Consider the following 24,180-nt stretch of genomic DNA (forward strand, 5'->3'; position numbering starts at 1 on the left):
TCTAGGAAGAAATATGCTCTGTAGTACAGTAAAGCTCACACTCTCAGTCACACAGAAGCCTCTTAACACCACTCTGTCAGTGTATGGATCTTAAAAGTGAGTGTAAATTTAATTTGGGACCACTATGAAGTCCCCTTACACTACCAGAGTGATGTTAAGGGGCCTTATTATAATCTGAGAATCTGGGCCTAAGTGTTAAGAGGACCAGGCTCTAAATTTTGTTCTCACAAGTCTGACTGAAAACTTACATTTGAAATTATATATATTATATATAATATGGTTTTTAAAAGCACAAGCTGAGGGATGCTCACTTATGCAATCCACAAACCACATATCTTTGCAGCGTAAAAGGCATAATCCACTAATTACCTCAAGAATCAACTAGGGAGATTCATACCAGAAAAATCAATAAAATGTTAACTAACTCATCAAGATGAATCAAATATACAATTAATGTATCTTGGAAAACAGTCCCCCGTAAAGAAGAAGGTCTGGCACATATGTAGGCAGAGATGCACAGCGGAATAGGTTAGAAAATGAAATTGCACTTATTGATTAGCTAAGTAATGCTAGTACAATAGTCATTTTAGAAGCAGCAGTAAGATTCAGCATCTATTTGAGACTCCATAATAAATTCTTATTTTCAGTTGCTGGAAACATTTGCTCTGAGTCTTGGCATAAAAAGGTTCCAGCAAGGAATTGACATTTCAGGGGGAAAATGAAATTAGCTTTTACAATTAAAGGCATGCAATAATAAATAAAATTATAAACAAAGGGGTTAGTGTTTTGCAGACTGTTACATAATGTTGGCTGATGGTTTTTTAAGTATTCTGTGAAATCCCAGTAATTTTTGGATCAAAGATGCTGCATACATAAAATGTAATAAGTAAATCAACTGATTTACTTTTCTTAATCACACAGGAACATATTGTGTCTTTATAGTTGACAGAGGGAAATTACTCGAATCCTGCAAGGTTCAACAGGATAGGAGTTAAAGATATTTCAGTGGATTTATTGCACAGAACCCAATATCTACACTGAATTCTGGCCTAGTATACAGAATTGGAAGATTGGTTGAACAAACCCACACTAGCTGGATGTCTACATACCACTAAGTACAATTCTTAATAAGCTCTGCATCGTCTCAGAACCTGGACTGTATTCTTTGGAGTGATTGCTACTTCAGTTAGTCCAAAGTCCTAATCAGAAATAAAGGGTTATTTTCCTCTGAACATTACACTGTCAGCTGTTATCACATGATGTCTGGATACTACAATGTCTGATACCACAGCTTTTAGTTGCATGAGTAATCCCTGTTCTGCAAGGCCCCACTCAACAGTACATCTTTATTCAGCAAAGAATTTAAATGTGGGCTTAATCCCTAAGAATGTTCATAAATGCTTTGCTGAATTAGGGCCTATGGGCCTATCCTTGTGTAACCGGGTCCTTTCCTGGGCCGCCCCCCTTGCTGAGCTCTGTGCTCCCTCAATAAAGCACTGTGAGGCTTTTCTTGCTGCAGCACCCGTGGCTTTTATTTACATACAGTTCCCACCACCAGCAATACTATTTACAACAAACAGCTCTTCCTATCTCCTTTGTTACAGGGAGTCTCCCTTCAGCCTGGAGACTGCCCCTTCCCTGACCATTTCCCCCTCTTGCACTGGCTGCCAGCCAGCCTTTATAGCTCTTCAAGGAGCAGGCCCACAGGTGCAGCCAGTTCCAGAGGCCAGGCACCAGCCTTTCCCCAGCCCCAGTCTATTTCTCCTGATTGGGGCTGGCTGAGCAGGGGCTAATTAGGTGCCTTTGCACCAGCACCCTGCTACACACCTCTCCCCTTAAGCTGGTGCCGGGCCTGGCCTTCCTCGGCCTTGCCTTCCACGGCCAGGGATTTTCTTCTGAGGTTGGGCCCCCTGCCCAGCTGAGGGGTCCCCTGAAACAACCCCAGGGGGCTTTGGCACTCCCCCCCACCCACAAAAGGTGCATTGGGTAGGAGGTGAGGCACCCCACAGGTCCACACTTACCCAGAGGTCCTCACACCATTCACACGGCTGGGCCGGCCTCCCCAGCGGCTCCTCTTTCCTTTCCAGTGGGTGTGATGGCTCAGAGCCCACTGCCCCGAGTCGGCCCCCTGTCTCTGGTTCAGGCCCTCTGTCCCTTTGCTGTTGGGCCTCACTCTCCTGAGCACCTTCTACCTCCCCGAGGGCTCCCTCCCTCAGGGGGTCCTGCCCCGGGAGCTCCCTGGGCTCCTCAGTCATTCCCTCCTGTCCACTATCTTTGCTCTGTTGTCTAGGCTGGTCTAATTCTCCCCCCGGAGGTTGTGGGGCCTTCCCTTGCTCCCGCTCCGTCTCCTTGCTCTCCCTTTCCAGGGTTCTTTTTCCCCTCATTCTTGGTTGCTTCCCCCCGGCCGGCTTTCCCCTCAGGGGAAAGCGCCAGTCTTGCCCTAGGACCATGGGGTAAGCTAACCCTTCAATTACCCCCACCCACTTCCAGGTAAACCGCCCGTCTACTTCGAGAGGTACCTGGGCCATGGGACAACATTTCCTATCCCCATGGATGCAGTCCACCCACATTCGTCCCCCGGGGATAAGCCAGTGCGGCTTCACCAAGCGCCGCTGTACAAAGGAGCGGGCGGAGGCCGTGTTCACCAGACCCCTCTGGGGCCTTTTGCCTACCCGCACTGGGATGGTGGTCAACCCACGCCTCATTTCCCCCGCCCCAGCCCTAGTCCATCCACAAAAGTCTGCCGCCCCACACTCCATCACCGGGCAGTCCCGACTTTTGTGTCCCAGCTGGCCACACCGCCAACACACGAACTGCCCCGGGCAGCTAGGGTTTTTCTTGGGCTCCTCTCGTTGCTTGTCCGGCAGCTTCACCCCGCTGTGCTCATGGGGTCTCCTGCCCCCCTCTGGGTCTCGCAGGACTCGATGCTCCCTTGCTGGGAAGTCAGCCTCTGCATATTCCTCGGTCCTTTGCACGGCCGCTTCCAGAGTGGCCGGCTGATGTCGCCGCACCCAAACCCGCACGCTGTCAGGGAGGCCCTGTAGAAATTGCTCAAGGACCACTTTGTCCATTATCTGGCCCATCGTGTGGGCATCGGGCCTCAACCACCGGGTTGCCCAGTCTGTTAACTTTTGTGCAGAGGCCCAGGGTCGCACACGCCCTGTCCATCGGGCTGCCCGCAGCTTCTGGCGGTATTTCTCAGCCGACAACCCGAGGCGGTCCAAGATTGCCGCCTTCACCGCATCATAATCCCTGGCTTGGGTCTCCGTCAGGGCCATATACGCGGCCTGTGCCTCCCTGGTGAGATAAGGGCCCAGCCGTAGGGCCCAGGTGATACGATCCCAACTGGCTCCCAGGGCCACCCGCTCAAAGGTGCCCAAAAAGGCATCGGGGTCATCAGTGGGGGCCATTTTACAAAGGCTGAGGCCTGGCGTTTGGGTCCCATCCCCCACAGCAGGACTCACCAATTGTTGCAGGAGCTGTTTCTGTACAGTTGACTGCTCTTTGATAAAGTCGTGGAGGGCTTTCTGCTGCTCAGTTTGCCAGACGAGGAGAACCTGCCGCTCCACCTGGTGGGACTCCTGGAAAGACTGTAGCATCTTTTGCATTTCATTTTGCTGCTCCGCTAGCCATTGCAGGGTGCTCTGTATGCCCAGGCCGCCACACTGCATCTATGGCACAGATCCCGGACAAGCCCCCACGTGTAACCGGGTCCTTTTCTGGGCCACCCCCCTTGCTGAGCTCTGTGCTCCCTCAATAAAGCACTGTGAGGCTTTTCTTGCTGCAGCACCTGTGGCTTTTATTTACATGCCGTTCCCACCACCAGCAATACTATTTACAATAAACAGGTCTTCCTATCTCCTCTGTTACAGGGAGTCTCCCTTCAGCCTGGAGACTGGCCATTTCCCCCTCTTGCACTGGCTGCCAGCCAGCCTTTATAGCTCTCCTACTAGCAGGCCCACAGGTGCAGCCAGTTCCAGAGGCCAGGCACCAGCCTTTCCCCAGCCCCAGTCTATTTCTCCTGATTGGGGCTGGCTGAGCAGGGGCTAATTAGGTGCCTTTGCACCAGCACCCTGCTACACCTTGTATGAATAGTTGCTTTGATGTCATCACTGGATTACTCATCTGAGCAAAGGTTGCATGATGGGGGCCCCTACATAGCACACAATTTTTACTTATGATCCCTGCCATTTTTGCACAGAACACTGATATCTTTCAAGGTAGCTTTCTAGAGACAGACGTGGCTATGAGGACTTCTGTGAAATGTGATTTCTGTTAGTTTGGGACTATGTAATATGTTTCTAGCAATAGTAAACTCTATATCATTTTGCTTGTGGGGAAAGAAGTTTGAAAAACTCTCAGTTCTTACCTGACAAAATTATCACAGACAGAGTTTTACAAAAAACTACACATTAAGGGCCTTTTTGTACAAAGACTGACACTCATGCTCAATTTTATGCATCGGTGTGGTCCTGTTGACTTCAATGGTACAGTACTGCTCATGTGCATAAGTGTTTGCAAAATTGGGACCTTAGCAAAATGTAATTTTTGACTCTACACAAGATTTGGTCTGAAAAAAAAATGGCAAAAACCCTGTGATGGAATAATGCTTATTTATGTTCACACTTATGGCCTGATCCTGTAAAGACTTATTCATGTGCTACCTTACATTCAAATTGTCCCATTAAAGTCAATTGAGCTTCTCCTGGTTAAATAGTCTGTCACTTTCAAAGACAGGTTTTTTTGTCCTTCCACCAAAAGAACTTTTTACCTACAGAAATATCCCCCCTAATGACTTTAATGGACAAGTTTAAAAAGTGTGTAGGTGTGCAGGGGAAACATGCAAGGGACAATCCCACAGATTTTGTTTTTGATATAAACAATATGAACAATGGATGGGTGTTGATAGATTGTGTTTGTTTACATTTTTTTCACAGGACTAGTTGGGAGAAATGCCTTAATTAAAATTTTGCTCAAAAAGCAAAGCCTCTTTCCAGTCTCTCAGCTTCAGAAAAGCCCAGTGTAGCAAATAAAAGGCGGGAAATTAAAGACTTTTTCTGTGGAAGCCCAGAAATGATTGCAGGCTGCTGGGTGGGTGAAATTTGAAGTGGCCATATTTGGCACCAGGTGTTATACTAAAGGTTGTCGTTTGTCTTAAGATGTAATTGGGGTCAGCTAAGTAATTAAAAAGGTTCATATTCCATGCCTTGCCCTTTGTTTTTGAGTCAAGTCCTACCCCCTTTCATCAAACTCTGTCTCTATAACTGTCACTAACAAGTTTGCTCACTGAGAATTATTTCTAAACGTATAATCTCTGTCAGATTCTGTTAGCTCAAAATTACACTGAGTCAAAGCATATGGAGTTCCAAGGTTTGTGACAGCTGCATAGTGATATGGCTCTGCAAGTCATATTGAAGTTGTGAAAAGTAAATTGTGTTTGATGGGTCAGGTTTAAAAAGGGTCGGCCTCCCTTTTTCTACCCACCAGAATTGCACTTTTGCATATCCAGTATGGGTGCAAATCCTTGTACTTGCATCTCTAACTACCTGAATGTGGGCTCTTGGAAGTCCTCTCCTACACATGCATGTAATTCATCATATGGTTATGCCCAGTATCTATGGTATTAATATGTGTGTGCACTGTATATGCACATTCACATAATGATGCCTCTAAAGGATGTTTTCTAAAACATCACTGTGTCTAGTATAAGCAGCAAAGAATCCTGTGGCACCTTATAGAATAACAGACGTTTTGCAGCATGAGCTTTTGTGGGTGAATGCCCACTTCGTCGGATTCTTTGCTGCTTTTACAGAACCAGACTAACACGGCTAGCTCTCTGATACTTGTGTCTAGTATGTGTCTAGTCTGTATTAACACACCAAAAGTGGCAATCAATGTTCTGTCTTACTTCTTGGTTTAATCTTGGTTTTTGCCTTTGTGCATGTTGCCCATCCCCACCCTCATGCCTCATCCCCCGCACTCTGGTTATTTGGTGCTGTTTTAGGCAAAGAGGCAAAGTCTTTCAGCATATCCTGAAGAGGTTAAGCATTGGATTTTCTCTGACCTCTTTAGGGAGAGTATTAAGAGCCTAATGAAAAGAAACTGGAATTGAGAGAGAGACTTCTCAACACTCAGGGTAAGGCTCTGGGACTCTTCCAAAGGGGATGAGGAAGCATACAGCTCTTGCCTTCTTCAGGTCACACATCAAGACTCGCCTCTTTGCTAAAGCTGCCACAAAGAACCAGAGCAAAAGAAAACTAGAAAGCACACTCAAAGGTGCTACCTCCCGATGAGGCTTTCATATGTCCAGCCTCTTGCCCAGCAGGTCTGCTTTGATTCTCCTAGGAGAAAGGGATTGAGGAACGCTCTAAGCAGGTCACCTGTTGCCTTCCCTCACTTCACAGCCCCTTATCAGGCCATAGCATTTTAACTAATGGAAGTACAGTCGGGCCTTGATTTACACAGTATTTTTTTTGCACGGTTTCAGTTATGCATGGTCAATTAATTGTGACCCTTTAGTTTTGTACATGGTATGGATTCACTTTTACATGGTGCAGCATGGTCACCAAGATGAGCAGATCAGTGGCATAATCAGGATGGGACACTTGGATAGGTCCCGACTTCAGGTGGGTGGGCAATGAGGGAGGCAGGAGAGGGGAGGCAGAAGAGATGGGGCAGGAGGGATCGGGGCTGCCTCCCCTCCCCTCCCCTCCTCCAGCCAGCCTTGGGGGGGGGTGTGATGGACACTCTGGCACAGGCCTCCCCTCTCCCCCGGCCCCATGTGCACCCGGGGAGCATGGTCAGGACACAGGGGCTTACCCACTCTCTGGCTGGAATGATGGGTGGAGTGGCGGGAACCCTCGACCCCGCTCCCCAGCTGGAGCACCAGGTGGAGCAGGACTAGTCCCTGACCCTACTCCCTGGTAGGAATGCTGGGCAGGCGGAGCAGCACGAGCCCCTAAGCCCCAACCCCACTCCCGGCTGGAGCACCAGGCGGGCACAGCAGATCGAGCCTCCAACCCTGCTCCCTGGCAGGAGTGCCAGGCAGGCAGAGACGGGCAAGTCCCCATGCCCCAACCCCACTCCTCTTTGTGCGTCTGGGGCTAGGGGGGCCACCTGGCCAGAGTGTCCATCGCCCCTTGCAAGGCCGGGTGGAGGCAGTGAGGGGAGACGGCCCCGAACCCTCCTGCCCCATCCCTCCTGCCTCACCTCCCCCACCCCTGTCATTTTCCACCCACCCGAAGTCGGGGCCCACCCAAGTGTCCCATCCTGGCTATGCCACTGCTCCACACTCCCTGGCCTCCCCAGACACCCCAGATGAACCTTCAGAGTTCTGACTTCAACATCAGCATTATCATCATATCAAGTTCATCCTCAACATCAGTAAATGTTAGTAGCAAGTTTAAATTTCATTAAAATTTTTTAATAGAACCTGTATTGGATAAATTAAGGAGGTCATCTTGTGAGTCTGGAACTTAAACCCTTATTTCCCATAGACCCTTAGTATCTTTTTACATGATTTCTATTTGCATGGTGTTTTTTCAAGAACATAGCCACTGTGTAAATCGAGGCCCGACTTTATATATGCAGTATTTGTGCACACATAAGAACCCTGATGTGTTGAGCCATTAGTGAATCAATTGACATATTGAAAATGTCCTGTAATTTTGTTGAGCCTTAAATGGTTTAAAGAGTCCCTTGTTAGAGGGAACAATCATTTGGCAGCATTATCCATTATTTTAATGGACCCCACTTTTTCACCATCTGTTCCAATAACTAACAATGAATGCAATAAGAACTTTAGTCACATGAAGTAATATGTATTTTATGAGATTTCAGTGAATGTGCGTGTTCATTTCCAGTATGGCACAAGCCATAGGTCATAATATTTTCTTCATGTTTCATAGAAGACACATGCTTTCTTTGAAGCACAGTATTTTAGACACATATTCACTCTATTTTGGTTTTATTTTTGGACAACTTTTCTAAGAAGCGTTGCAAAAGGCACATAAGTCTTTCACTTGCAGAAGATGGCCTTTGTGAATACAAAAGAGTCACAGTGGTTGCCACTAAAAAGTCATCATTTGGCAATGGCTACCAAGTATCTGAGACACAGGAGTACCTATATATATTTAGAACAGGAAATAACTCTGTGGTAACTGAAATATATATATTAAACACAGAACTAAATGAACTGCATGCACAAATGGAAACTTCACTATATCACTGTCATGCAGGTATTTGCTAGTGTGCTAATATTTTTAGGTGCATACATTATACTCTTCTATGAACATTTGCCCAGATCCTCAGTTGGTGTAAAGCAGAATAGCTCCATTGAAGGTCAGTTCATCTAATCTTTTTCACAGTTTACGCATCTGAAAATGCAGATCAGAATACTTGCCTTCAGACCACAGCAGAGGGTTGAGAGAATTAACTAGTTTTTGTAAAGTTTTTCATACCCTGAGCTGTGACTTGATCAGTAAGTAGGCCGTGTTATTTGAAGTGTGTCACTTGCAGAATAATTCAATTTATAAAATTCTGAATCATACTATTCCAGTCATGGGTATGTTTTATATCATTTTGGATTCTCTATGGGTAAGCCCCACTGTTTAATTTGCTCATGCTTGGATGTGCCGCATATGACTTGGCATATCACCTTGCAGCAACCCAAATCTATAATTCCAGGTGATATCTTTATCCAGGATCATTAGATTGGAAGTCAAAAGAGCTATGCCAGTTTATGATAGCTGAGTATATGACCCTGAGGTCTAGATTTAACCTGTGCTGTTTAGGATTATCTATCCATCCTTCTATCCAAACAGGGAAAAAAAAGGAAAGATGAAGGATGTCATAAAAAGAGGGGGAAATGGGAGAGAGTAACTGGGATAATAAAATAAAATGTTCACAAAATCCAAAACCTTATTTTTAAAAATAAGGAGACAATATGAACAAAGCTATTTTCCATTACGAAGATCTTCATTGGTCACAACCATTTAGATACCCTTGCATAGTAAGCTGAAATTTATTTCCTGAGTAAAGCTTGTGGTTAAGAGAAATAAGTAGCCAAATCCCTTCCTACTGATAACCCAATGATCATATGGCTGTAGCCTCCCTACATGGATTAGCATGGTGAAAGGGAGACTCTAGTCTAGTGATCTTGGATAAAGAGAACACCTATAAGTGTAATTTTTAAAATAGTGCTAAATGGTGCAGGGTGGCATGACCGGCATATGTCATATGTGATACACAGTCCTGTGTGGATGTAACAGCTGTTGTATTTGTCCAGCCAGTAGACAAAATGATACAAAACAAGAGCTGGCCAGGAATTTTTCCATTGGAAAATTCTCAAAATCAATTTTTTTCCACAGGAAATGGTGGGTTTCAATGAATGTTTTGACTAGTGTAAAAAAAAAAAAAGCAGGCCCAAATCAAAATGAAACACTTTCCAATTATTGAAGCAAAACATTTTGATCTGAACTGATTGATTTATTTATTGGTAGCATTTTGGTTCATGAAACTTTTCTTAAAGTTTCTAATTTTTGTGGAATGGAAAACGGTTTCCTGCCAAGCTCTATACAAAACATTTGTGTTGTCTGGGCCATTTTCTCATGTTATGGTTACACATTTTTAAAACTGCAGTGGGTTTGAAAGTCATGCTCTGCAAATAATACTTTGCACTGGCAGGGCCTGATGCAAAGCCCATTCAGGTCAGTGAAAAGTCTCCCATTGATGCCACAGGGCTCTGGATCAGACACATATGGCACTTAGGATCTGAAAGCATTTGTGAATATAAATTAATCTCCAGAAATATGTCTAGGATAGGGGAATTACACACACATGTATGGCTAAGAAGGTGGATCCCTGTTTCACAGATGGATAAATTGTGGCTCATGGCTCACAAAGGGAGCCACTGATGAAAGTCCCCTGTGGAGTCAGTGGGAGAGATAGAGATAAGCGAGAACCCAATATTCCTGATCCCGGTTCCTTGTTCTAATTAGAAGATTGCATATTCGGGGATAAAATCTCAGAGGTGAGTGGAATTTCTAGCTCCCTGTCTGACACAAGCTTTGTAGGAGGAGACTCACATCTCCTTCCTGATTCTATACCTCTAAACTCAAATGGATTTTTGATGCTGGTTTCCATGGGAGCAGGATGGACCCATAATGCCCTGATAGAATAGCTTGAAGTTCCCATTATTTTGTCTGTACATACAAGAGGCCTAGTCAAGAGATGGATGATATAAACATTTCATTCTGTATTTTGCTTTTTAGTACCAGATTTGAAAGGAAGACTTTTAAAGAGAACCTGGAATAATTTCTCCAAACCCCATGAAAGAGGAAGAAGAAAAATGGGGTCTCCAGTACAAAGCAGGAAGCTTATGGCTAAAGTACAGGTAAAAAGGCATTGTTAACTGCTAACTGCAGTCTCATCTAGTATTGAAATGCAATCAGATTAGCACAGGCCTCAAACAAAAGCATCCAAACATACAAACATTTGAAGCATTTCTCTGTGTGTTTTGCCCACTAACCTTAGGTGTGATGGTAAGGTTGAGTTTAAGATCAATCTTGGCCTTAGGTAACCCCTTGGCAGTTGCTTGGTCCTCTGCTCTCCTTGTACTGCTGGAGGGTGAGGAAAACTAATGGGTCACCAGTTCCTTCTCCCAACCCCTCTCTTTGTCTTGAGGTGGTATACTCAGTTCCCTGATCAGGAGGCACATTTTTGGTTGGCACACAGAGAAGGCCTCAGCCCTGTTTACTCTCTGTCTGGTAGTAGCATGGCTGAGAGGAGAGAGGCAGGCAGAAAGAAACTAGCCCTCAAAGTTGAGCAACTCCAAGATGGCTCTTGGGAATGAAGCTGACCACTGATCTCCCCAGGGATGCTGCCCCAATTCCTTTCCATCATAAGCAAACTGATGAATCTCTGGTAACTGCAGGTGCTTGTCCCTACCCAGGTGAGTCTTCTTTTTGCATTAGATGTTCTCTTTCCTCAGGCAAATGCTGCCTCTCTTCCCCTGCCTACGCCTTACCACTGTAGATTCTGGAGCAGGAAACTGAAAGAGAATGCATCTGATGCCAGCAGCAAGTGGAAAGGGACCTACTTCTTCAGACAGGTAGAAAAGAAAATGAAATATGGGACTATTAGGTGGTACAGTGAAAACAGACATTGTTTTGGTGCTGGTGGAATGAAAAGCCTGAGCTTATTCTTGAACTCATTCTGACCCACACATATTTAAAAAGTGAGATCAGTGACTACAGCCAAGCTTCACGTGACCAAAAATGAAATTCAAAGTCAAGGCTGACACATTCCAGCCCTAACTTGTCTTGTTTTTAATTATTGCCAAGCCTCAGAACAACTTGTGCATGTTGCTCATAAAGTATTCTCTGATACCTAAAATGGGATATGCTAGAGACAGGCACATTCATAAAAGCGAGAATAGCCTGGAAGCTATGCATTAGGTTCACAGGTTCACATAAGTCATATCATTCAATGAATTGTATCTCTTTGATGGTGAGAAGAGTGGTCTCCCTATGTGTTATGTAATCATACATCTATACACACACACCCCCAGAAACACTGTTTTCATTTGAAGGTTTAGCTCCCCGAAAATTGTACTATTTTCATGTAAAATGCTGTTGGGTAAATTTGACACCACCATGACAGGCTTTAGGAAGATTGCCCACATTTCTCTGATGTTGCTGTTCAGCTGCAGCTTTTGGCCAAATTCTTTATCCTCTGAAGCTTTAGGTGGCTGGCTGTATAATAATGTAAACAATTTGAAGTGACATGGTGCTAACTGTGAGACTTAGTTGTCTCAAGAAGAACTGTAACCTGCTCAGTAAAATGTTCTGATTTTGCTTATAGATCTGTAGCTAATGACCAGAGTGAAATGCATGACCCTGAAGGCACAGAGTCCAACTCTGCCTCCATCAGTCACATGCTTCACAGCCAATGAAATTTAACTTGTGTATCATTTGGTTTCCAAGATGCCTTTATGATTGTCTCATGTGCTAGTTAGTAATTGGGGAACTCTATAGCAGGTCCAGATATAAAAGTGAGATTTTCATGAGCTCACGAATAGTCCATGCATTCTCCATCCTTTCTGGTCCTGCACCAAGCACAGTTCAGTCAGACCAGGAAGTGGTATGACAGAAGATGAGGAACTGTGAGGACTGCAGCTCAGGGGGGAAAAAAGGTTGGCCCATTAGAATAATTTTTCCCAACTCAAAAACAGTTTCTAAAAAGTACACAAAACTGTAACTCTTATAGGTTGACCCATTCCTACATTTCCTACTAAACTACAGAACTCATCATTTGTTGACAACAGATATTAATATATCTCTGAATAAATGAGCTAAATATCTCAGAATGCATATATGTTAGTTCATATGTAAGTTGTATGTAAAATAATGTTTCCCTCCTGGCCACAGCTTTCATAGTCTGAAGCCAAGATTTGGCTTCAGTTTAAAATTTCTCTAAACCTACATAGATCACTTACACATCAACTAATTTATTGAACACCTAAGAAAATTATCAAAATATCCTCTTCCTCTTTAGATTTTTTAATAAACTAAATTCCAGTATTAACTGAAAGAATGCTATGCTGTGTTTAACCTGCTAACTGTTGAATAAGTATTCACACACCTCCACAATACCCTCTCAATGCACAAATAGTTTTTAGCTGATAAAAATGTCTGTAGTTTTCAGGAAAAAACAATCACAGAAACGCTAAAGATGTTTTTCTGATTATCAGCCCTGGAAACATTTTTTTTAATTCAATGAAAATATGTTTCCCAGGTCTCTTCCACCTAATATGGCTTCTCAGCACTCCTTAGGGGTTTGACCTCTTCCTCAGCACCTTTACAATGGCATACAACACTTATCATTATTGCTTTATAATATAGTGCCTCGCCTTGTCAAGGATTCATGTTTGCTGCAGATACATCGGCATAAGTATCTTCTGTCTCATAATGGCTGGATTTTCTGGTCCACTAAAGTCACTTTTCAGAGTGGTAGCCCTGTTAGCCTGTATCAGCAAAAAGAACGAGGAGTACTTGTGGCACCTTAGAGACTAGCAGACATATTGGAACATGAGCTTTTGTGGGTGAATACCCACTTCGTCATGCATCTGATGAAGTGGGTAATCACCCATGAAAGCTCATGCTGCAATACGTTCCTTAGTCTATAAGGTGCCACGGAATTCTTTGCTGCTTTTACAGATCCAGACTAACACGGCTACCCCTCTGATACTTAATCAATTAAGGTGGGCTATCAGCAGCAGGAGGAAACAAACTTTTGTAGTGATAGGATGGCCCATTTCAAACAGTTAACAGGAAGGTGTGAGTAACAGTAGGGGAAAATAGCATAGGGAAATAGTTTTTAGTTTGTGTAATGACCCATCCACTCCCAGTCTTTATTCAAGACTAATTTAACAGTGTCTTGTTTGCAAATTAATTCCAGTTCTGCAGTTACTCATTGGAGTCTGTTTTTGAAGTTTTTTTGTTGAAGAATTGCGACTTTGAGGTCTGTAATTGAGTGTCCAGGGAGGCTGAAGTGTTCTCCGACTGGTTTTTGAATGTTATAATTCTTGACGTCTGATTTGTGTCCATTTATTCTTTTGTGTAGAGACTGTCCGGTTTGACCAATGTACATGACATAGGGGCATTGCTGGCACATGATGGCATATAGCACATTGGTAGATGTGCAGGTGAATGAGCCCCTGATAGTGTGGCTGATATGATTAGGACCTATGATGGTGTCCCTTGAATATATATGTGGACAGAGTTGGCAACGAGCTTTGTTGCAAGGATGGGTTCCTGGGTTAGTGTTTTTGTTGTGTGGTGTGTGGTTCTGGTGAGTATGTGCTTCAGGTTGGGAGGTTGTCTGTAAGTGAGGACTGGCCTGTCTCCCAAGATCTGTGAGAGTGAGGGATCGTACTTCAGGATAGGTTGTAGATTCTTGATGATGTGCTGGAGAGGTTTTAGTTGGGGGCTGCAGGTGACGGCTAGTGGTGTTCTGTTACTTTCTTTGTTGGGTCTGTCCTGTAGTAGGTGATTTCTGAGTATGCTTCTGGCTCTGTCAATCTGTTTCTTCACTTCAGCATGTGAGTATTGTAGTTTTAAGAACGCTTGATAGAGATCTTGTAGGTGTTTGTGTCTGTCTGAGGGACTGGAGCAAATGCGGTTGTATCTTAGAGCTTGGCTGTAGACAATGGATCGTGTGGTGTGTCCTGGATGGAAGCTGGAGGCAAGTAGGTAAGTATAGTGGTTAGTAGGTTTCTGGTATAGGGTGGAGTTTATGTGACTATCGCTTATTAGCACTGTAGTGTCTAGGCAATGGATCTCTTGTGTGGACTGGTCCAGACTGAGGTTGATGGTGGGATGGAAATTGTTGAAATCATGATGGGATTCCTCAAGGGCTTCTTTTCCATGGGTCTAGATGATGAAGATGTCATCAGTGTAGCACAGGTAGGGTAGGGGCGTTAGGGGACGAGAGCTGAGGAAGCCCTAATAAATTTGTTAGTCTCTAAAGTCACTTTGCAATTCTGTGTACTAGCCAATGATGCTAGTGGAAAATCCTGCTTGTCCAGGGGAATTGTCCACATGTGTAAAGCTGGTAAAGCTGGCAGCTCAGCTACCCCCTCCACCCTTATTGGAGAGGGAGAGGGTATAAGAGAGGGACTTTATGCATGTGCTGTAAGTTCGGGCTGCGCAGATGCAATCAGGCAGAGCTGATTCAGGGAGCTTCAGCTAGCTTCCTGTGGCCCCTTTGCTTGAATAGACTGAAGTATCCAGGTCTTTATAGTGCTGTGCTAATATGGAAGTATGCTTTCTAATTATAAGGATAATTAAGGTCTGGGATAGGCCTTCAAGGGAGGCTTTAGAATCTGCTGTCATTGTAGGTTTTTAAGAATGGGTTGGACAAACACCTGTCAGAGATGGTGTAGGTTTATTTAATCCTGTCCCACAGCCGGGGGCTGGGCTTGATGACTTCTCAAGGTCCCTTCCACTGCCACGTTTCTATGATTCTGATACTGTAACAACAGAATGTCTCTATTATGTAAGACACTGAGACTCTAGTAGAGAAGGAGAAGGATGTGGGGAAATCAGGAGAAAGAGCGATACCAGGGAGATGATGCTCAGGTACTACAATGACAGGTGCTCAGATACCATTATATAGGATGTCATCTAGCTATCTCTGAAAGTGTAAACTTTTCTCTTGACCAATATCTGGTCAGAATGTCTGGCTGCGGAATGCTTTGTCCTTTTATTAAAGTCCAGATCTGGATCTGTGTTATTCCCAGACTTAGAATCATAGAATCATAGAATCTCAGGGTTGGAAGGGACCTCAGGAGGTCATCTAGACCAACCCCCTGCTCAAAGCAGGACCAAACCCAACTAAATCATCCCAGCCAGGGCTTTGTCAAGCCTGACCTTAAAAACCTCTAAGGAAGGAGATTCCACTACCTCCCTAGGTAACCCATTCCAGTTCTTCACCACCCTACTAGTGAAAAAGTTTTTCCTAATATCCAGCCTAAACCTCCCCCTCTGCAACTTGAGACCATTACTCCTTGTTCTGTCATCTTCTACCACTGAGAACAGTCTAGATCCATCCTCTTTGGAACCCCCTTTCAGGTAGTTGAAAGCAGCTATCAAATCCCCCCTCATTCTTCTCTTCTGCAGACTAAACAATCCCAGTTCCCTCAGCCTCTCCTCATAAGTCATGTGCTCCAGCCCCCTAATCATTTTTGTTGCCCTCCGCTGGACTCTCTCCAATTTATCCACATCCTTCTTGTAGTGTGGGGCCCAAAACTGGACACAGTACTCCAAATGAGGCCTCACCAGTGCTGAGTAGAGGGGAACGATCACATCCCTTGATCTGCTGGAAATGCCCCTACTTATACAACCCAAAATGCCATTAGCCTTCTTGGCAACAAGGGCACACTGTTGACTCATATTCAGCTTTTCGTCCACCATAACCCCTAGGTCCTTTTCTGCAGAACTGCTGCCCAGCCATTCGGTCCCTAGTCTGTAGCAGTGCATGTGATTCTTCCGTCCTAAGTGCAGGACTCTGCACTTGTCCTTGTTGAACCTCATCATATTTCTTTTGGCCCAATCCTCTAATTTGTCTAGGTCCCTCTGTATCCTATCCCTACCCTCCAGCGTATCAACCACTCCTCCCAGTTTAGTGTCATCTGCAAACTTGCTAAGGATGCAGTCCACACCATCCTCCAGATCGTTAATGAAGATATTGAATAAAACCGGCCCCAGCACCGACCCTTGGGGCACTCCACTTGATACCGGCTGCCAACTAGACATGGAACCATTGATCACTACCCATTGAGCCCGACCATCTAGCCAGTTTTCTATCCACCTTACCATCCATTCATCCAACCCATACTTCTTTAACTTGCTGGCAAGAATACTGTGGGAGACTGTATCAAAAGCTTTGCTAAAGTCCAGAAATAGTACATCCACTGCTTTCCTCTCATCCACAGAGCCGGTTATCTCATCATAGAAGGCAATTAGGTTAGTCAGGCATGACTTGCCCTTGGTGAATCCATGCTGACTGTTCCTGATCACTTTCCCCTCCTTTAAGTGGTTCAGGATTGATTCCTTGAGGACCTGTTCCATGATTTTTCCAGGGACTGAGGTGAGACTGACTGGCCTGTAGTTCCCTGGATCTTCCTTCTTCCCTTTTTTAAAGATGGGCACTACATTAGCTTTTTTCCAGTCATCCGGGACCTCCCTCGATCGCCATGATTTTTCAAAGATAATGGCCAATGGCTCTGCAATCTCATCGGCCAACTCCTTTAGCACCCTCGGATGCAGCGCATCCGGCCCCATGGACTTGTGCTCGTCCAGCTTTCCTAAATAGCCCCGAACTACTTCTTTCTCCACAGAGAGCTCGTCACCTCCTCCCCATACCGTGCTGCAGAGTGCAGCTGTCTGGGAGCTGACCTTGTCTGTGAAGACAGAGGCAAAAAAAGCATTGAGTACACTAGCTTTCTCCACATCCTCTGTCACTAGGTTCCCTCCCTCATTCAGCAAGGGGCCCACACTTTCCTTGACTTTCTTCCTGTTGCTAACATACCTAAAGAAACCCTTCTTGTTACTCCTAACATCTCCGGCTAGCTGCAACTCCAAGTGTGATTTGGCCTTCCTGATTTCACTCCTGCATGCCTGAGCAATACTTTTATACTCCTCCCTGGTTATTTGTCCAATCTTCCACTTCTTGTAAGCTGTTCTTTTGTGTTTAAGACGAGCAAGGATTTCACTGTTAAGCCAAGCTGGTCGCCTGCCATGGATGTGCTCAGATCCAAGAATGTGTTTCGGCCCATTATAGAGGTAGAGTACAGGCATGAAGGTCATGTTCCAAAGTTTGTGCATACACAGAACTGGGGAGTTGGTTCTGGTTCCACCCCTCCTTTATTCTTTTGTCAGATACTCGTTTTGGGCTCCATCCAACTCCCACTGAAGTCAATGGGAGTCTTTTCCTAACCTAAATTCTGGGGGAGGAAGTGGTTCTGGTCAACTGAAACATTTAATTTCAAATTTTTACTATATATATATAGCTTACATTTCAAAATGAAAAGCCATTTTGAACCCGAAATGAAATGTTGCAACATTTAAAAAACTTGTTTCTGTTGAAAAACATTTGTCAAAATCGACCCTTTCCTGTGAAAAGTTTTGGTTTTGACAAATCAGCATTTCTGCATGCATAAAGTTTTGTCAAAAATTTCCCAACCAGCTGTAGAGCAGAGTTTAGCTCCAAACTTTCAACAAGCATTTGCCTGCGTGGGCTGCATTGTTATGATGTTCCAAATTCTGATATGGGAGCATCTGAAAATCTGCAAGTGTTCTTCTTGGAAGGATAATTTCTTTCACTGGTAACAAACACTTGAGAGACAGAGTAATTTATTATGTCAAGGGCCTTTTCAGAACAAGTGGGATATTTCCGGGCTTTGTGTTTCAGGGCTAAACATTATTTTTTATTCAAGTCACACACAGCATATGAAAGTTTTAATTTCTCGGAGCTCCGTTCTTCTACCTTCTTAAAAGAAATGGAGCCCTCTGTTAGAAAATTTGGGAATCCCTGTAATTTAAATATTAAGCTATCTATAGATAATGGAATAGCTTTCTGACATGTCAAAATGATAGGTTTATTGCTGCTTAAGTATGTCTGTGAACTCAGTGTTGCTGACTCAGTATTATCTATCTTTGATTTCCGTGGAGGTAACAACTGCTGTGTGCTGAAGATTCAGGTGGATGCCAAGTACTTCTACTATAGCACAGCAGTAGATAACATTATTTGAAAGTTATTATATAATTATTTGTCTGTCTTGTGCTTTCCATTTTGGTGGAAACATCGGGAAATGCTGGAAGGGGAGGGATTGTGTCTTGTTTTCTATTCTTTTCAAACAAGAACTTTATATAGAACTCAGCTTTTCAGTATTTTTAATATGCATTAATCCACAATACTAATGTGGAGTTAGGAAGACAATCTTTTTTTAAAAAAAACCTTATCTGTCTCAGTGGTACCCACGCTCATGATTTTATCATAAGTCTCATGATATCTGCTGTTTTGTCTTACTGCCCTGGAGTCGTATGATTATGAGAGACTCTCAGCTTTCATTTAAAAGAAATCTAACCCTCATGACTCCAAAAGCTTGAAAAGGCAAAAGGCTCAAAACAAAACAACACAAAACAAAAAGAATAAAGAGCAAATAAAAAGAATAATTTATTTTTAACAAAATCTCATGATTTATATGCCAATCTCATGATTTTGAGGGGACTGACTCATGATTTGTGAATGTTTGACAGTACTGGTGTCTTCTTCCCCCTCTTTTGTGTTGTCTCTCCCCTTCTGGGGTTACTTTGACTCTCTCTTCATCTTCCTCCTCCTTCCTATTTTTGTGCATTTCATTCTCCGCTTGGTTCTGTGTTAGTAATTGTTTGAGCTGAAATGTACTCAATTTTTTCAAAAGCAAAAGAAACCTCTTGATTTTCCCCTCCATGCTACATACTAACTCCAGATGAGTTATCACATATCTTACCAATAGTGCCCCTGCTCTCCTTCCTACTGTTTTGTTACCCCCCTTTGTCATGGCTACTATTTGCTTTTAAGCTCTATGGGGCAAGGAGAGTGTCTCTATCTGTTTTGTGAGATACCGAGCAAACTTTTGTGTATAGTGATGAATTATTGACAGTGATGATGCAGTGCTTGAGAGCAGATTATGGTAAATTTCCCTTCCCTCACAGTCCACAGAGCTGCACATCTGAGAAGAGCAATACAGCAAAATAGATCTGAAAGAAAATGACTCAAGGCATTTCAGCTTTAAAAACAAATGCATGCCAAGTGATTCTGGCCTTGAGATTTTAGGGATCTTTTTTTGTGACAGAAGCTCATGCAAGTGTAGTTAATCTTTTTGTGGAACCACTATGCCAGACAATTAGGGACCCAGAGTTAACTTGTATTTTCCTATTCTAACATTTATATTGCCTATATTAGCATAAAACAACATCAAGAGTTTGAATTTTCTTATAATTTTAGGATTTTTTTTTCATTATGACTGCTAAGATCAAGTGTAGTGTTAGCTCAATATCTGATACACCTTTTATATAAGTGAACTTTGTGCTTACAGTGAGATGGATTTAATGATCTACTTAGGCTTTTCCATCTCTGATTTTTATAATCCTATATAGCAATTTGGAGGGTGATCACTCAGCGGCTGAACTGAATGGAAGAACTGTGAGACGATATGATGTGCTGTTGTAGACATATTATAACTGAAATGCATATGTTGTATAAGAATTAGCATCTCATATTTTTCACAGAATGGTCTCTTGAGCCCAATACATCCCAGTGCATCTTGAGAAGACTTTGGAGTGCTACTTATAATTTGATTATTTTGCAAGTATTACTTAGTTGCTTAGGATTTTCTTGAATATGTTTCATGAATGAAAGCCCCAAATTTTAATTCTGATTTTAATTACATTCCCCCTAACCCACCAGTGGAGAGGCAATGATTTTCAAAAGCAGATATGACTAGCAAGAGTTCCTCTGTACCAATTCCCTCAGCTCCAGTATTGGCATTATATCAACTACAGAGAATAGAAAGCACGTATATTAGCAGAAGGCTGGTAGTATATAATAAGTCTATCTTAATAAATGTTGCCATGTACAAACAGATTTGAATCACTTTACTTCTTTCATGGCTTCCTTTCAATAAATGATGTAACTGTGTCTCCCTCTTGTGGCATGAAGGGATTATATCAGAACTTGCTTATTCATGATAGAATTATTGAAGTAATGTGCTTGAGTGAAAATATTGATTCTATTTTTGGCTTTTGATGGGGACTTCTCAACTTGTAGCAAGGTTCAATTTGCAGAGGTATATCTTGTTCTTTCCTATGTAGAATTCAGCAGGTACAATGAAATCTTTCAGATGAACATTCCATAACTTTTCTACTATCCCTCTAAATTAAATATAGCACTTTAGTTTAACAAGGGTAACTCTGAGCTTTCTATCTGCTAATTTCTCATTCAGTCCCAATTCCTGAAGTTACATGATTATATGAGAAATTCACCTTTTCTAAAATTAAAAGGGGGGAGGAGGGGACAAAGGCTCAAAAAAGATGGCAAATAAAAAAAAGAAATCAAAACTTCTGATCACTTTTTGGCATCTGACTCATTTTTTTGAATGCTTGGGGTTGGTTATATTGTTCACTAAGCAACATACACTGCCTCCACTACTCCCTCTCTCCCATACATAGGCATGTACACAGGGCTTGAGTCTACACTGATTCTTGTACCTTGTGTAGTGATTTACATGGTCCAAAGTGGGTGTATAAAAATACTGGAAGTCACTGGAGGACCTGATAGTTGTGGCCTTATCTTGATGTGTGAAAAATCTTAGAAGCTTGGGATTGGTCAAGCACCTGAGGAAGCTGGCCAGAGGAGTGATAATGGCCACAGAGGTGGGAGTGGAGGAAAGCAGTTTGGAAAGGCTCTTGGTATGGTAAAGGTGCTATATTGTGAGGTGTTTAGGGTACTCAGCTTTACTTGGGAGACACTCAACGCCTTGCAAGACTGGTCACTGATGGTATGTGTACACTGCAATCCAATGTGATTGCAGCTTAGGTATGCAGACCCGCTAACATGACTAAAAATAGCACTGTAGATGCAGTAGCAACTGCTAGCAACATGAGTCAGTATGCGGGTTCTGAGGTGGGCTTGGACAGCCCTCATTGTAGCATTTACCCTGCTATTTTTAGTCATATTAGCATGGGTAAAGCTAGTGCAAGTATGTCTATGTGAGCTGCAGTCACACTTCAGTATAGACATACCCTAGGTTCCAGTCAATTAGCAGGTGCTCAAAGCACTCTGCACAGATGTTTGTTCTCCCATTCCTAAGATATATGATGATAAGACACCCTTTTAATTATAAGAAGGAGAATATAGATATTGGAAAAAAAAACACTTTTAAATGTGTGCAGATTTATGTTCTGCATTAGTTGTGGATAGTTTAAAAAAATCTAATTAAGCATTCCAGGTAATACTGTCAACTTCTTGCATTTCACTCAGTTTGGGTGACAGATTAGTCACGTTCACTTTTGTTTCTGGTCAGTTTCATTTTCTAGTTCTTATGCCCAAGCACAAACTTACTAAAAGCTGCAGAAGAATGTTTTAAAAAAAGGAGTAGGCAGGTTGTCAGATGGTGCTGTCATGTTGAGAGCAGAGAAGGCTGGGAAACCCTCTTCAGGACATAACCTAAGAGTTACAAAAGGGAAGGTTCTGCAGAAGGAATGACCTGCAGCCACTGCAGTAAGTGGTTTAGAGCTTAGTAAGGGCCAGTTTGGAGGTATACTTCTTTCTTTCTTTCTTTCTTTCTTTCTTTTTTTCGCTGCTTGTATCCATTCTGTCCTTGCAATTTTTGAACTCTGGAATGGAGATGAGTCTGTCACACAAGATTTCCAGGGCCCATGACAACATCTAAAAGCAGGTATCGTGCCCTATACCCTTGCTGTACCTTACCAGAACCCAGTCCCCAAATGTACTTCTCCTTTGTTTTTTCCTGCCCTGCTCCCATTTTTTTCAAATGGGCTTACAGTATTTCTCACCCCAGTTGTACAAAAACCATAAGTCAGGCTGCAAATAATAAAATTGTCCAAAATATTTAAATGTATTTAAAATAGATGCAGTACAACCTAATAAAAATACAGTATAATGAGGACATCAGCACAAAATTGGATCTGGAGGAATTTAGAAAGTTGATTCAACAACTTGTGATGCTGAGGATTTAAGCCGTCTTGCAGAAAATATATCCAGTGATATTTGAGCCAGCTTGACTTTAAGATCCCAGGTCGAGTTTGCCAAGTTGGCAGTTAGGGAAAAAAACATGTTTTAACTTCCAGATTGAACATGTTTGATCTGGAGTCACTGAGACACAATAAACAATGAGGCCTATTATGCCATGTTTTTCTACCTTTTTCCAGACAAATGCTCTTTAAATTCCAACCCAACCTCCACTATTTATCAGTAGGAAGCCAGCTCTATTTAGAATTGGGAGGCCTGCCATAATGCAATGCCACCTAAATTCCATTGGGTGGCAGAGAAGCTTCTTGTCAGGTGAGAGTGGATGAATTCCTGTTCAGTAGAAGAAACAGACATTACAGTCATCAGGGCAATACGTGGACCAGCCCAGGAGTCAATTATTACCCTTTTCAGCCTCAATTACCCTCTGCTTACCCTGGTAAGATATGTTTACCTTGGATTATCCCTTTTTTTCTCTTGCTAATGACAAAGACCCTTCAAATCTCAGTCCCCATGTAGTGTATTAATTGAATCATAATAAATATATGTAACCTACATCACTACCCTTACAATTCTAGGATTTCTGATTTTATTAAAAAAGGAACATGGTCACATGAAAACATTTCCTGCCCACATAATTTGACATGCCCTGCAGAGTTCCATGCATACTAAATGAAGAAAAGGGAAACAATAATTAGGTGCATTCCATAATGTTGCCCACATCCTCATATTGTTGGGCACACTGACATACTATTGAAGGAATTAAAATTCACCCTGGGATGAACGATGACACTTTTGAAATGAGGGGTGGGTGAACCTCCACATTTTCTGACTGCAGTCAGACCACCATCTAGTCTGCTGTGATTTGTTCAGATCTTACAAGCTAAGGAGTGATAGGGACGGGTTAAAAGGTAACAGGTAATAGGTAATAGGGTTGGTACTTGAATGGGAAACTGCCAAGGAACATCTAGCTGCTGCTGCTGGAAGTGATGATAGTGATACACTGGGGGGCACTCTTCTTCTTCTACTCCAGTGCGGGTACTCATGCACTGTGCTGCTGGAAATGCCCCCCCTGAAAATGAGTGGCGAAACAAAGGACTTCATTATGTAGGATCATGAAATTGATACTTTTCTTAATAGTAGGTGTCACAGTTTCAGAGTAACTGGACTTTTACCCCTCCTCTGTGGTTTGCTCAAGGAGTGCTCCCAGGTCTTAAACATCTAGCCATCACCTCTATCTGGGCAGGTACCCATGTCCTGCTCCCTTCTGACCACATATTTTAGGCTGCAGCCCCCTGCTCTTTAATGTGGTTATCCCCAGAAGGTGTAACCAAGGACCAGCCCCCTGGTCTTTGGCTACTCTCCATGGATAATGGAGAGAGACAGTGATATACCAGAAACTCAAACAGCTCTTTCAAAGCATACAGAGCAAACATAAAAGAATAAGAGATCTAGACACATATTAAACATACCAGAAGTCAGCTATCAGTCCAGACCCTGGCAGATTCAAGCCTTCTAACTCCTCAGCAAAGCTGGTTTCCCCTTCCCACCTCCCCACCCTCGGATCAAAGGTTGGGTCCATTTGTTGAAATAGAAAGAAGACCACTATGTTAGTTCAAGCTGGCCCTTTGAACCCCAAGCCATTTTGTGTATCTCAGCCTCCAGAGACCAGGTAAAACCAGTCAGAGCCCCTTTTCCCACAGGAGGTCAAGCTTTAAGGCTGGGTATCTGCATAACCAGCATGGAGATTTTGCGTTAATCACCTCTTAGTGTTCCCAGATTCTGCAGAAAAATCCCCCTAGTGAGCCAGGAACACACAATTACACATCAAATGTATTAGGACAAAGGGCTATGAATATTCTATGG

At 43.2% G+C, this 24,180-nt stretch overlaps 1 protein-coding gene across 1 annotated transcript in view; it reads left to right on the forward strand.

Annotated features, from left to right (window-relative positions):
- Positions 1 to 9,921: 9,921 nt before the first annotated feature.
- Positions 9,922 to 24,180, forward strand: part of ST18 (ST18 C2H2C-type zinc finger transcription factor) — a 219,791-nt gene continuing 205,532 nt past the window's right edge. The window contains exons 1-3 of the mRNA XM_045005759.1: positions 9,922 to 10,030; positions 10,272 to 10,393; positions 10,991 to 11,110. Coding sequence (XP_044861694.1) covers positions 10,349 to 10,393; positions 10,991 to 11,110 — 165 coding nt within the window. The 5' untranslated portion in view covers positions 9,922 to 10,030; positions 10,272 to 10,348. The remainder of the gene's footprint in view (positions 10,031 to 10,271; positions 10,394 to 10,990; positions 11,111 to 24,180) is intronic.

Source organism: Mauremys mutica, chromosome 2 (genome assembly GCF_020497125.1).
Source record: "Mauremys mutica isolate MM-2020 ecotype Southern chromosome 2, ASM2049712v1, whole genome shotgun sequence".
NCBI lineage: Eukaryota > Metazoa > Chordata > Testudines > Geoemydidae > Mauremys > Mauremys mutica.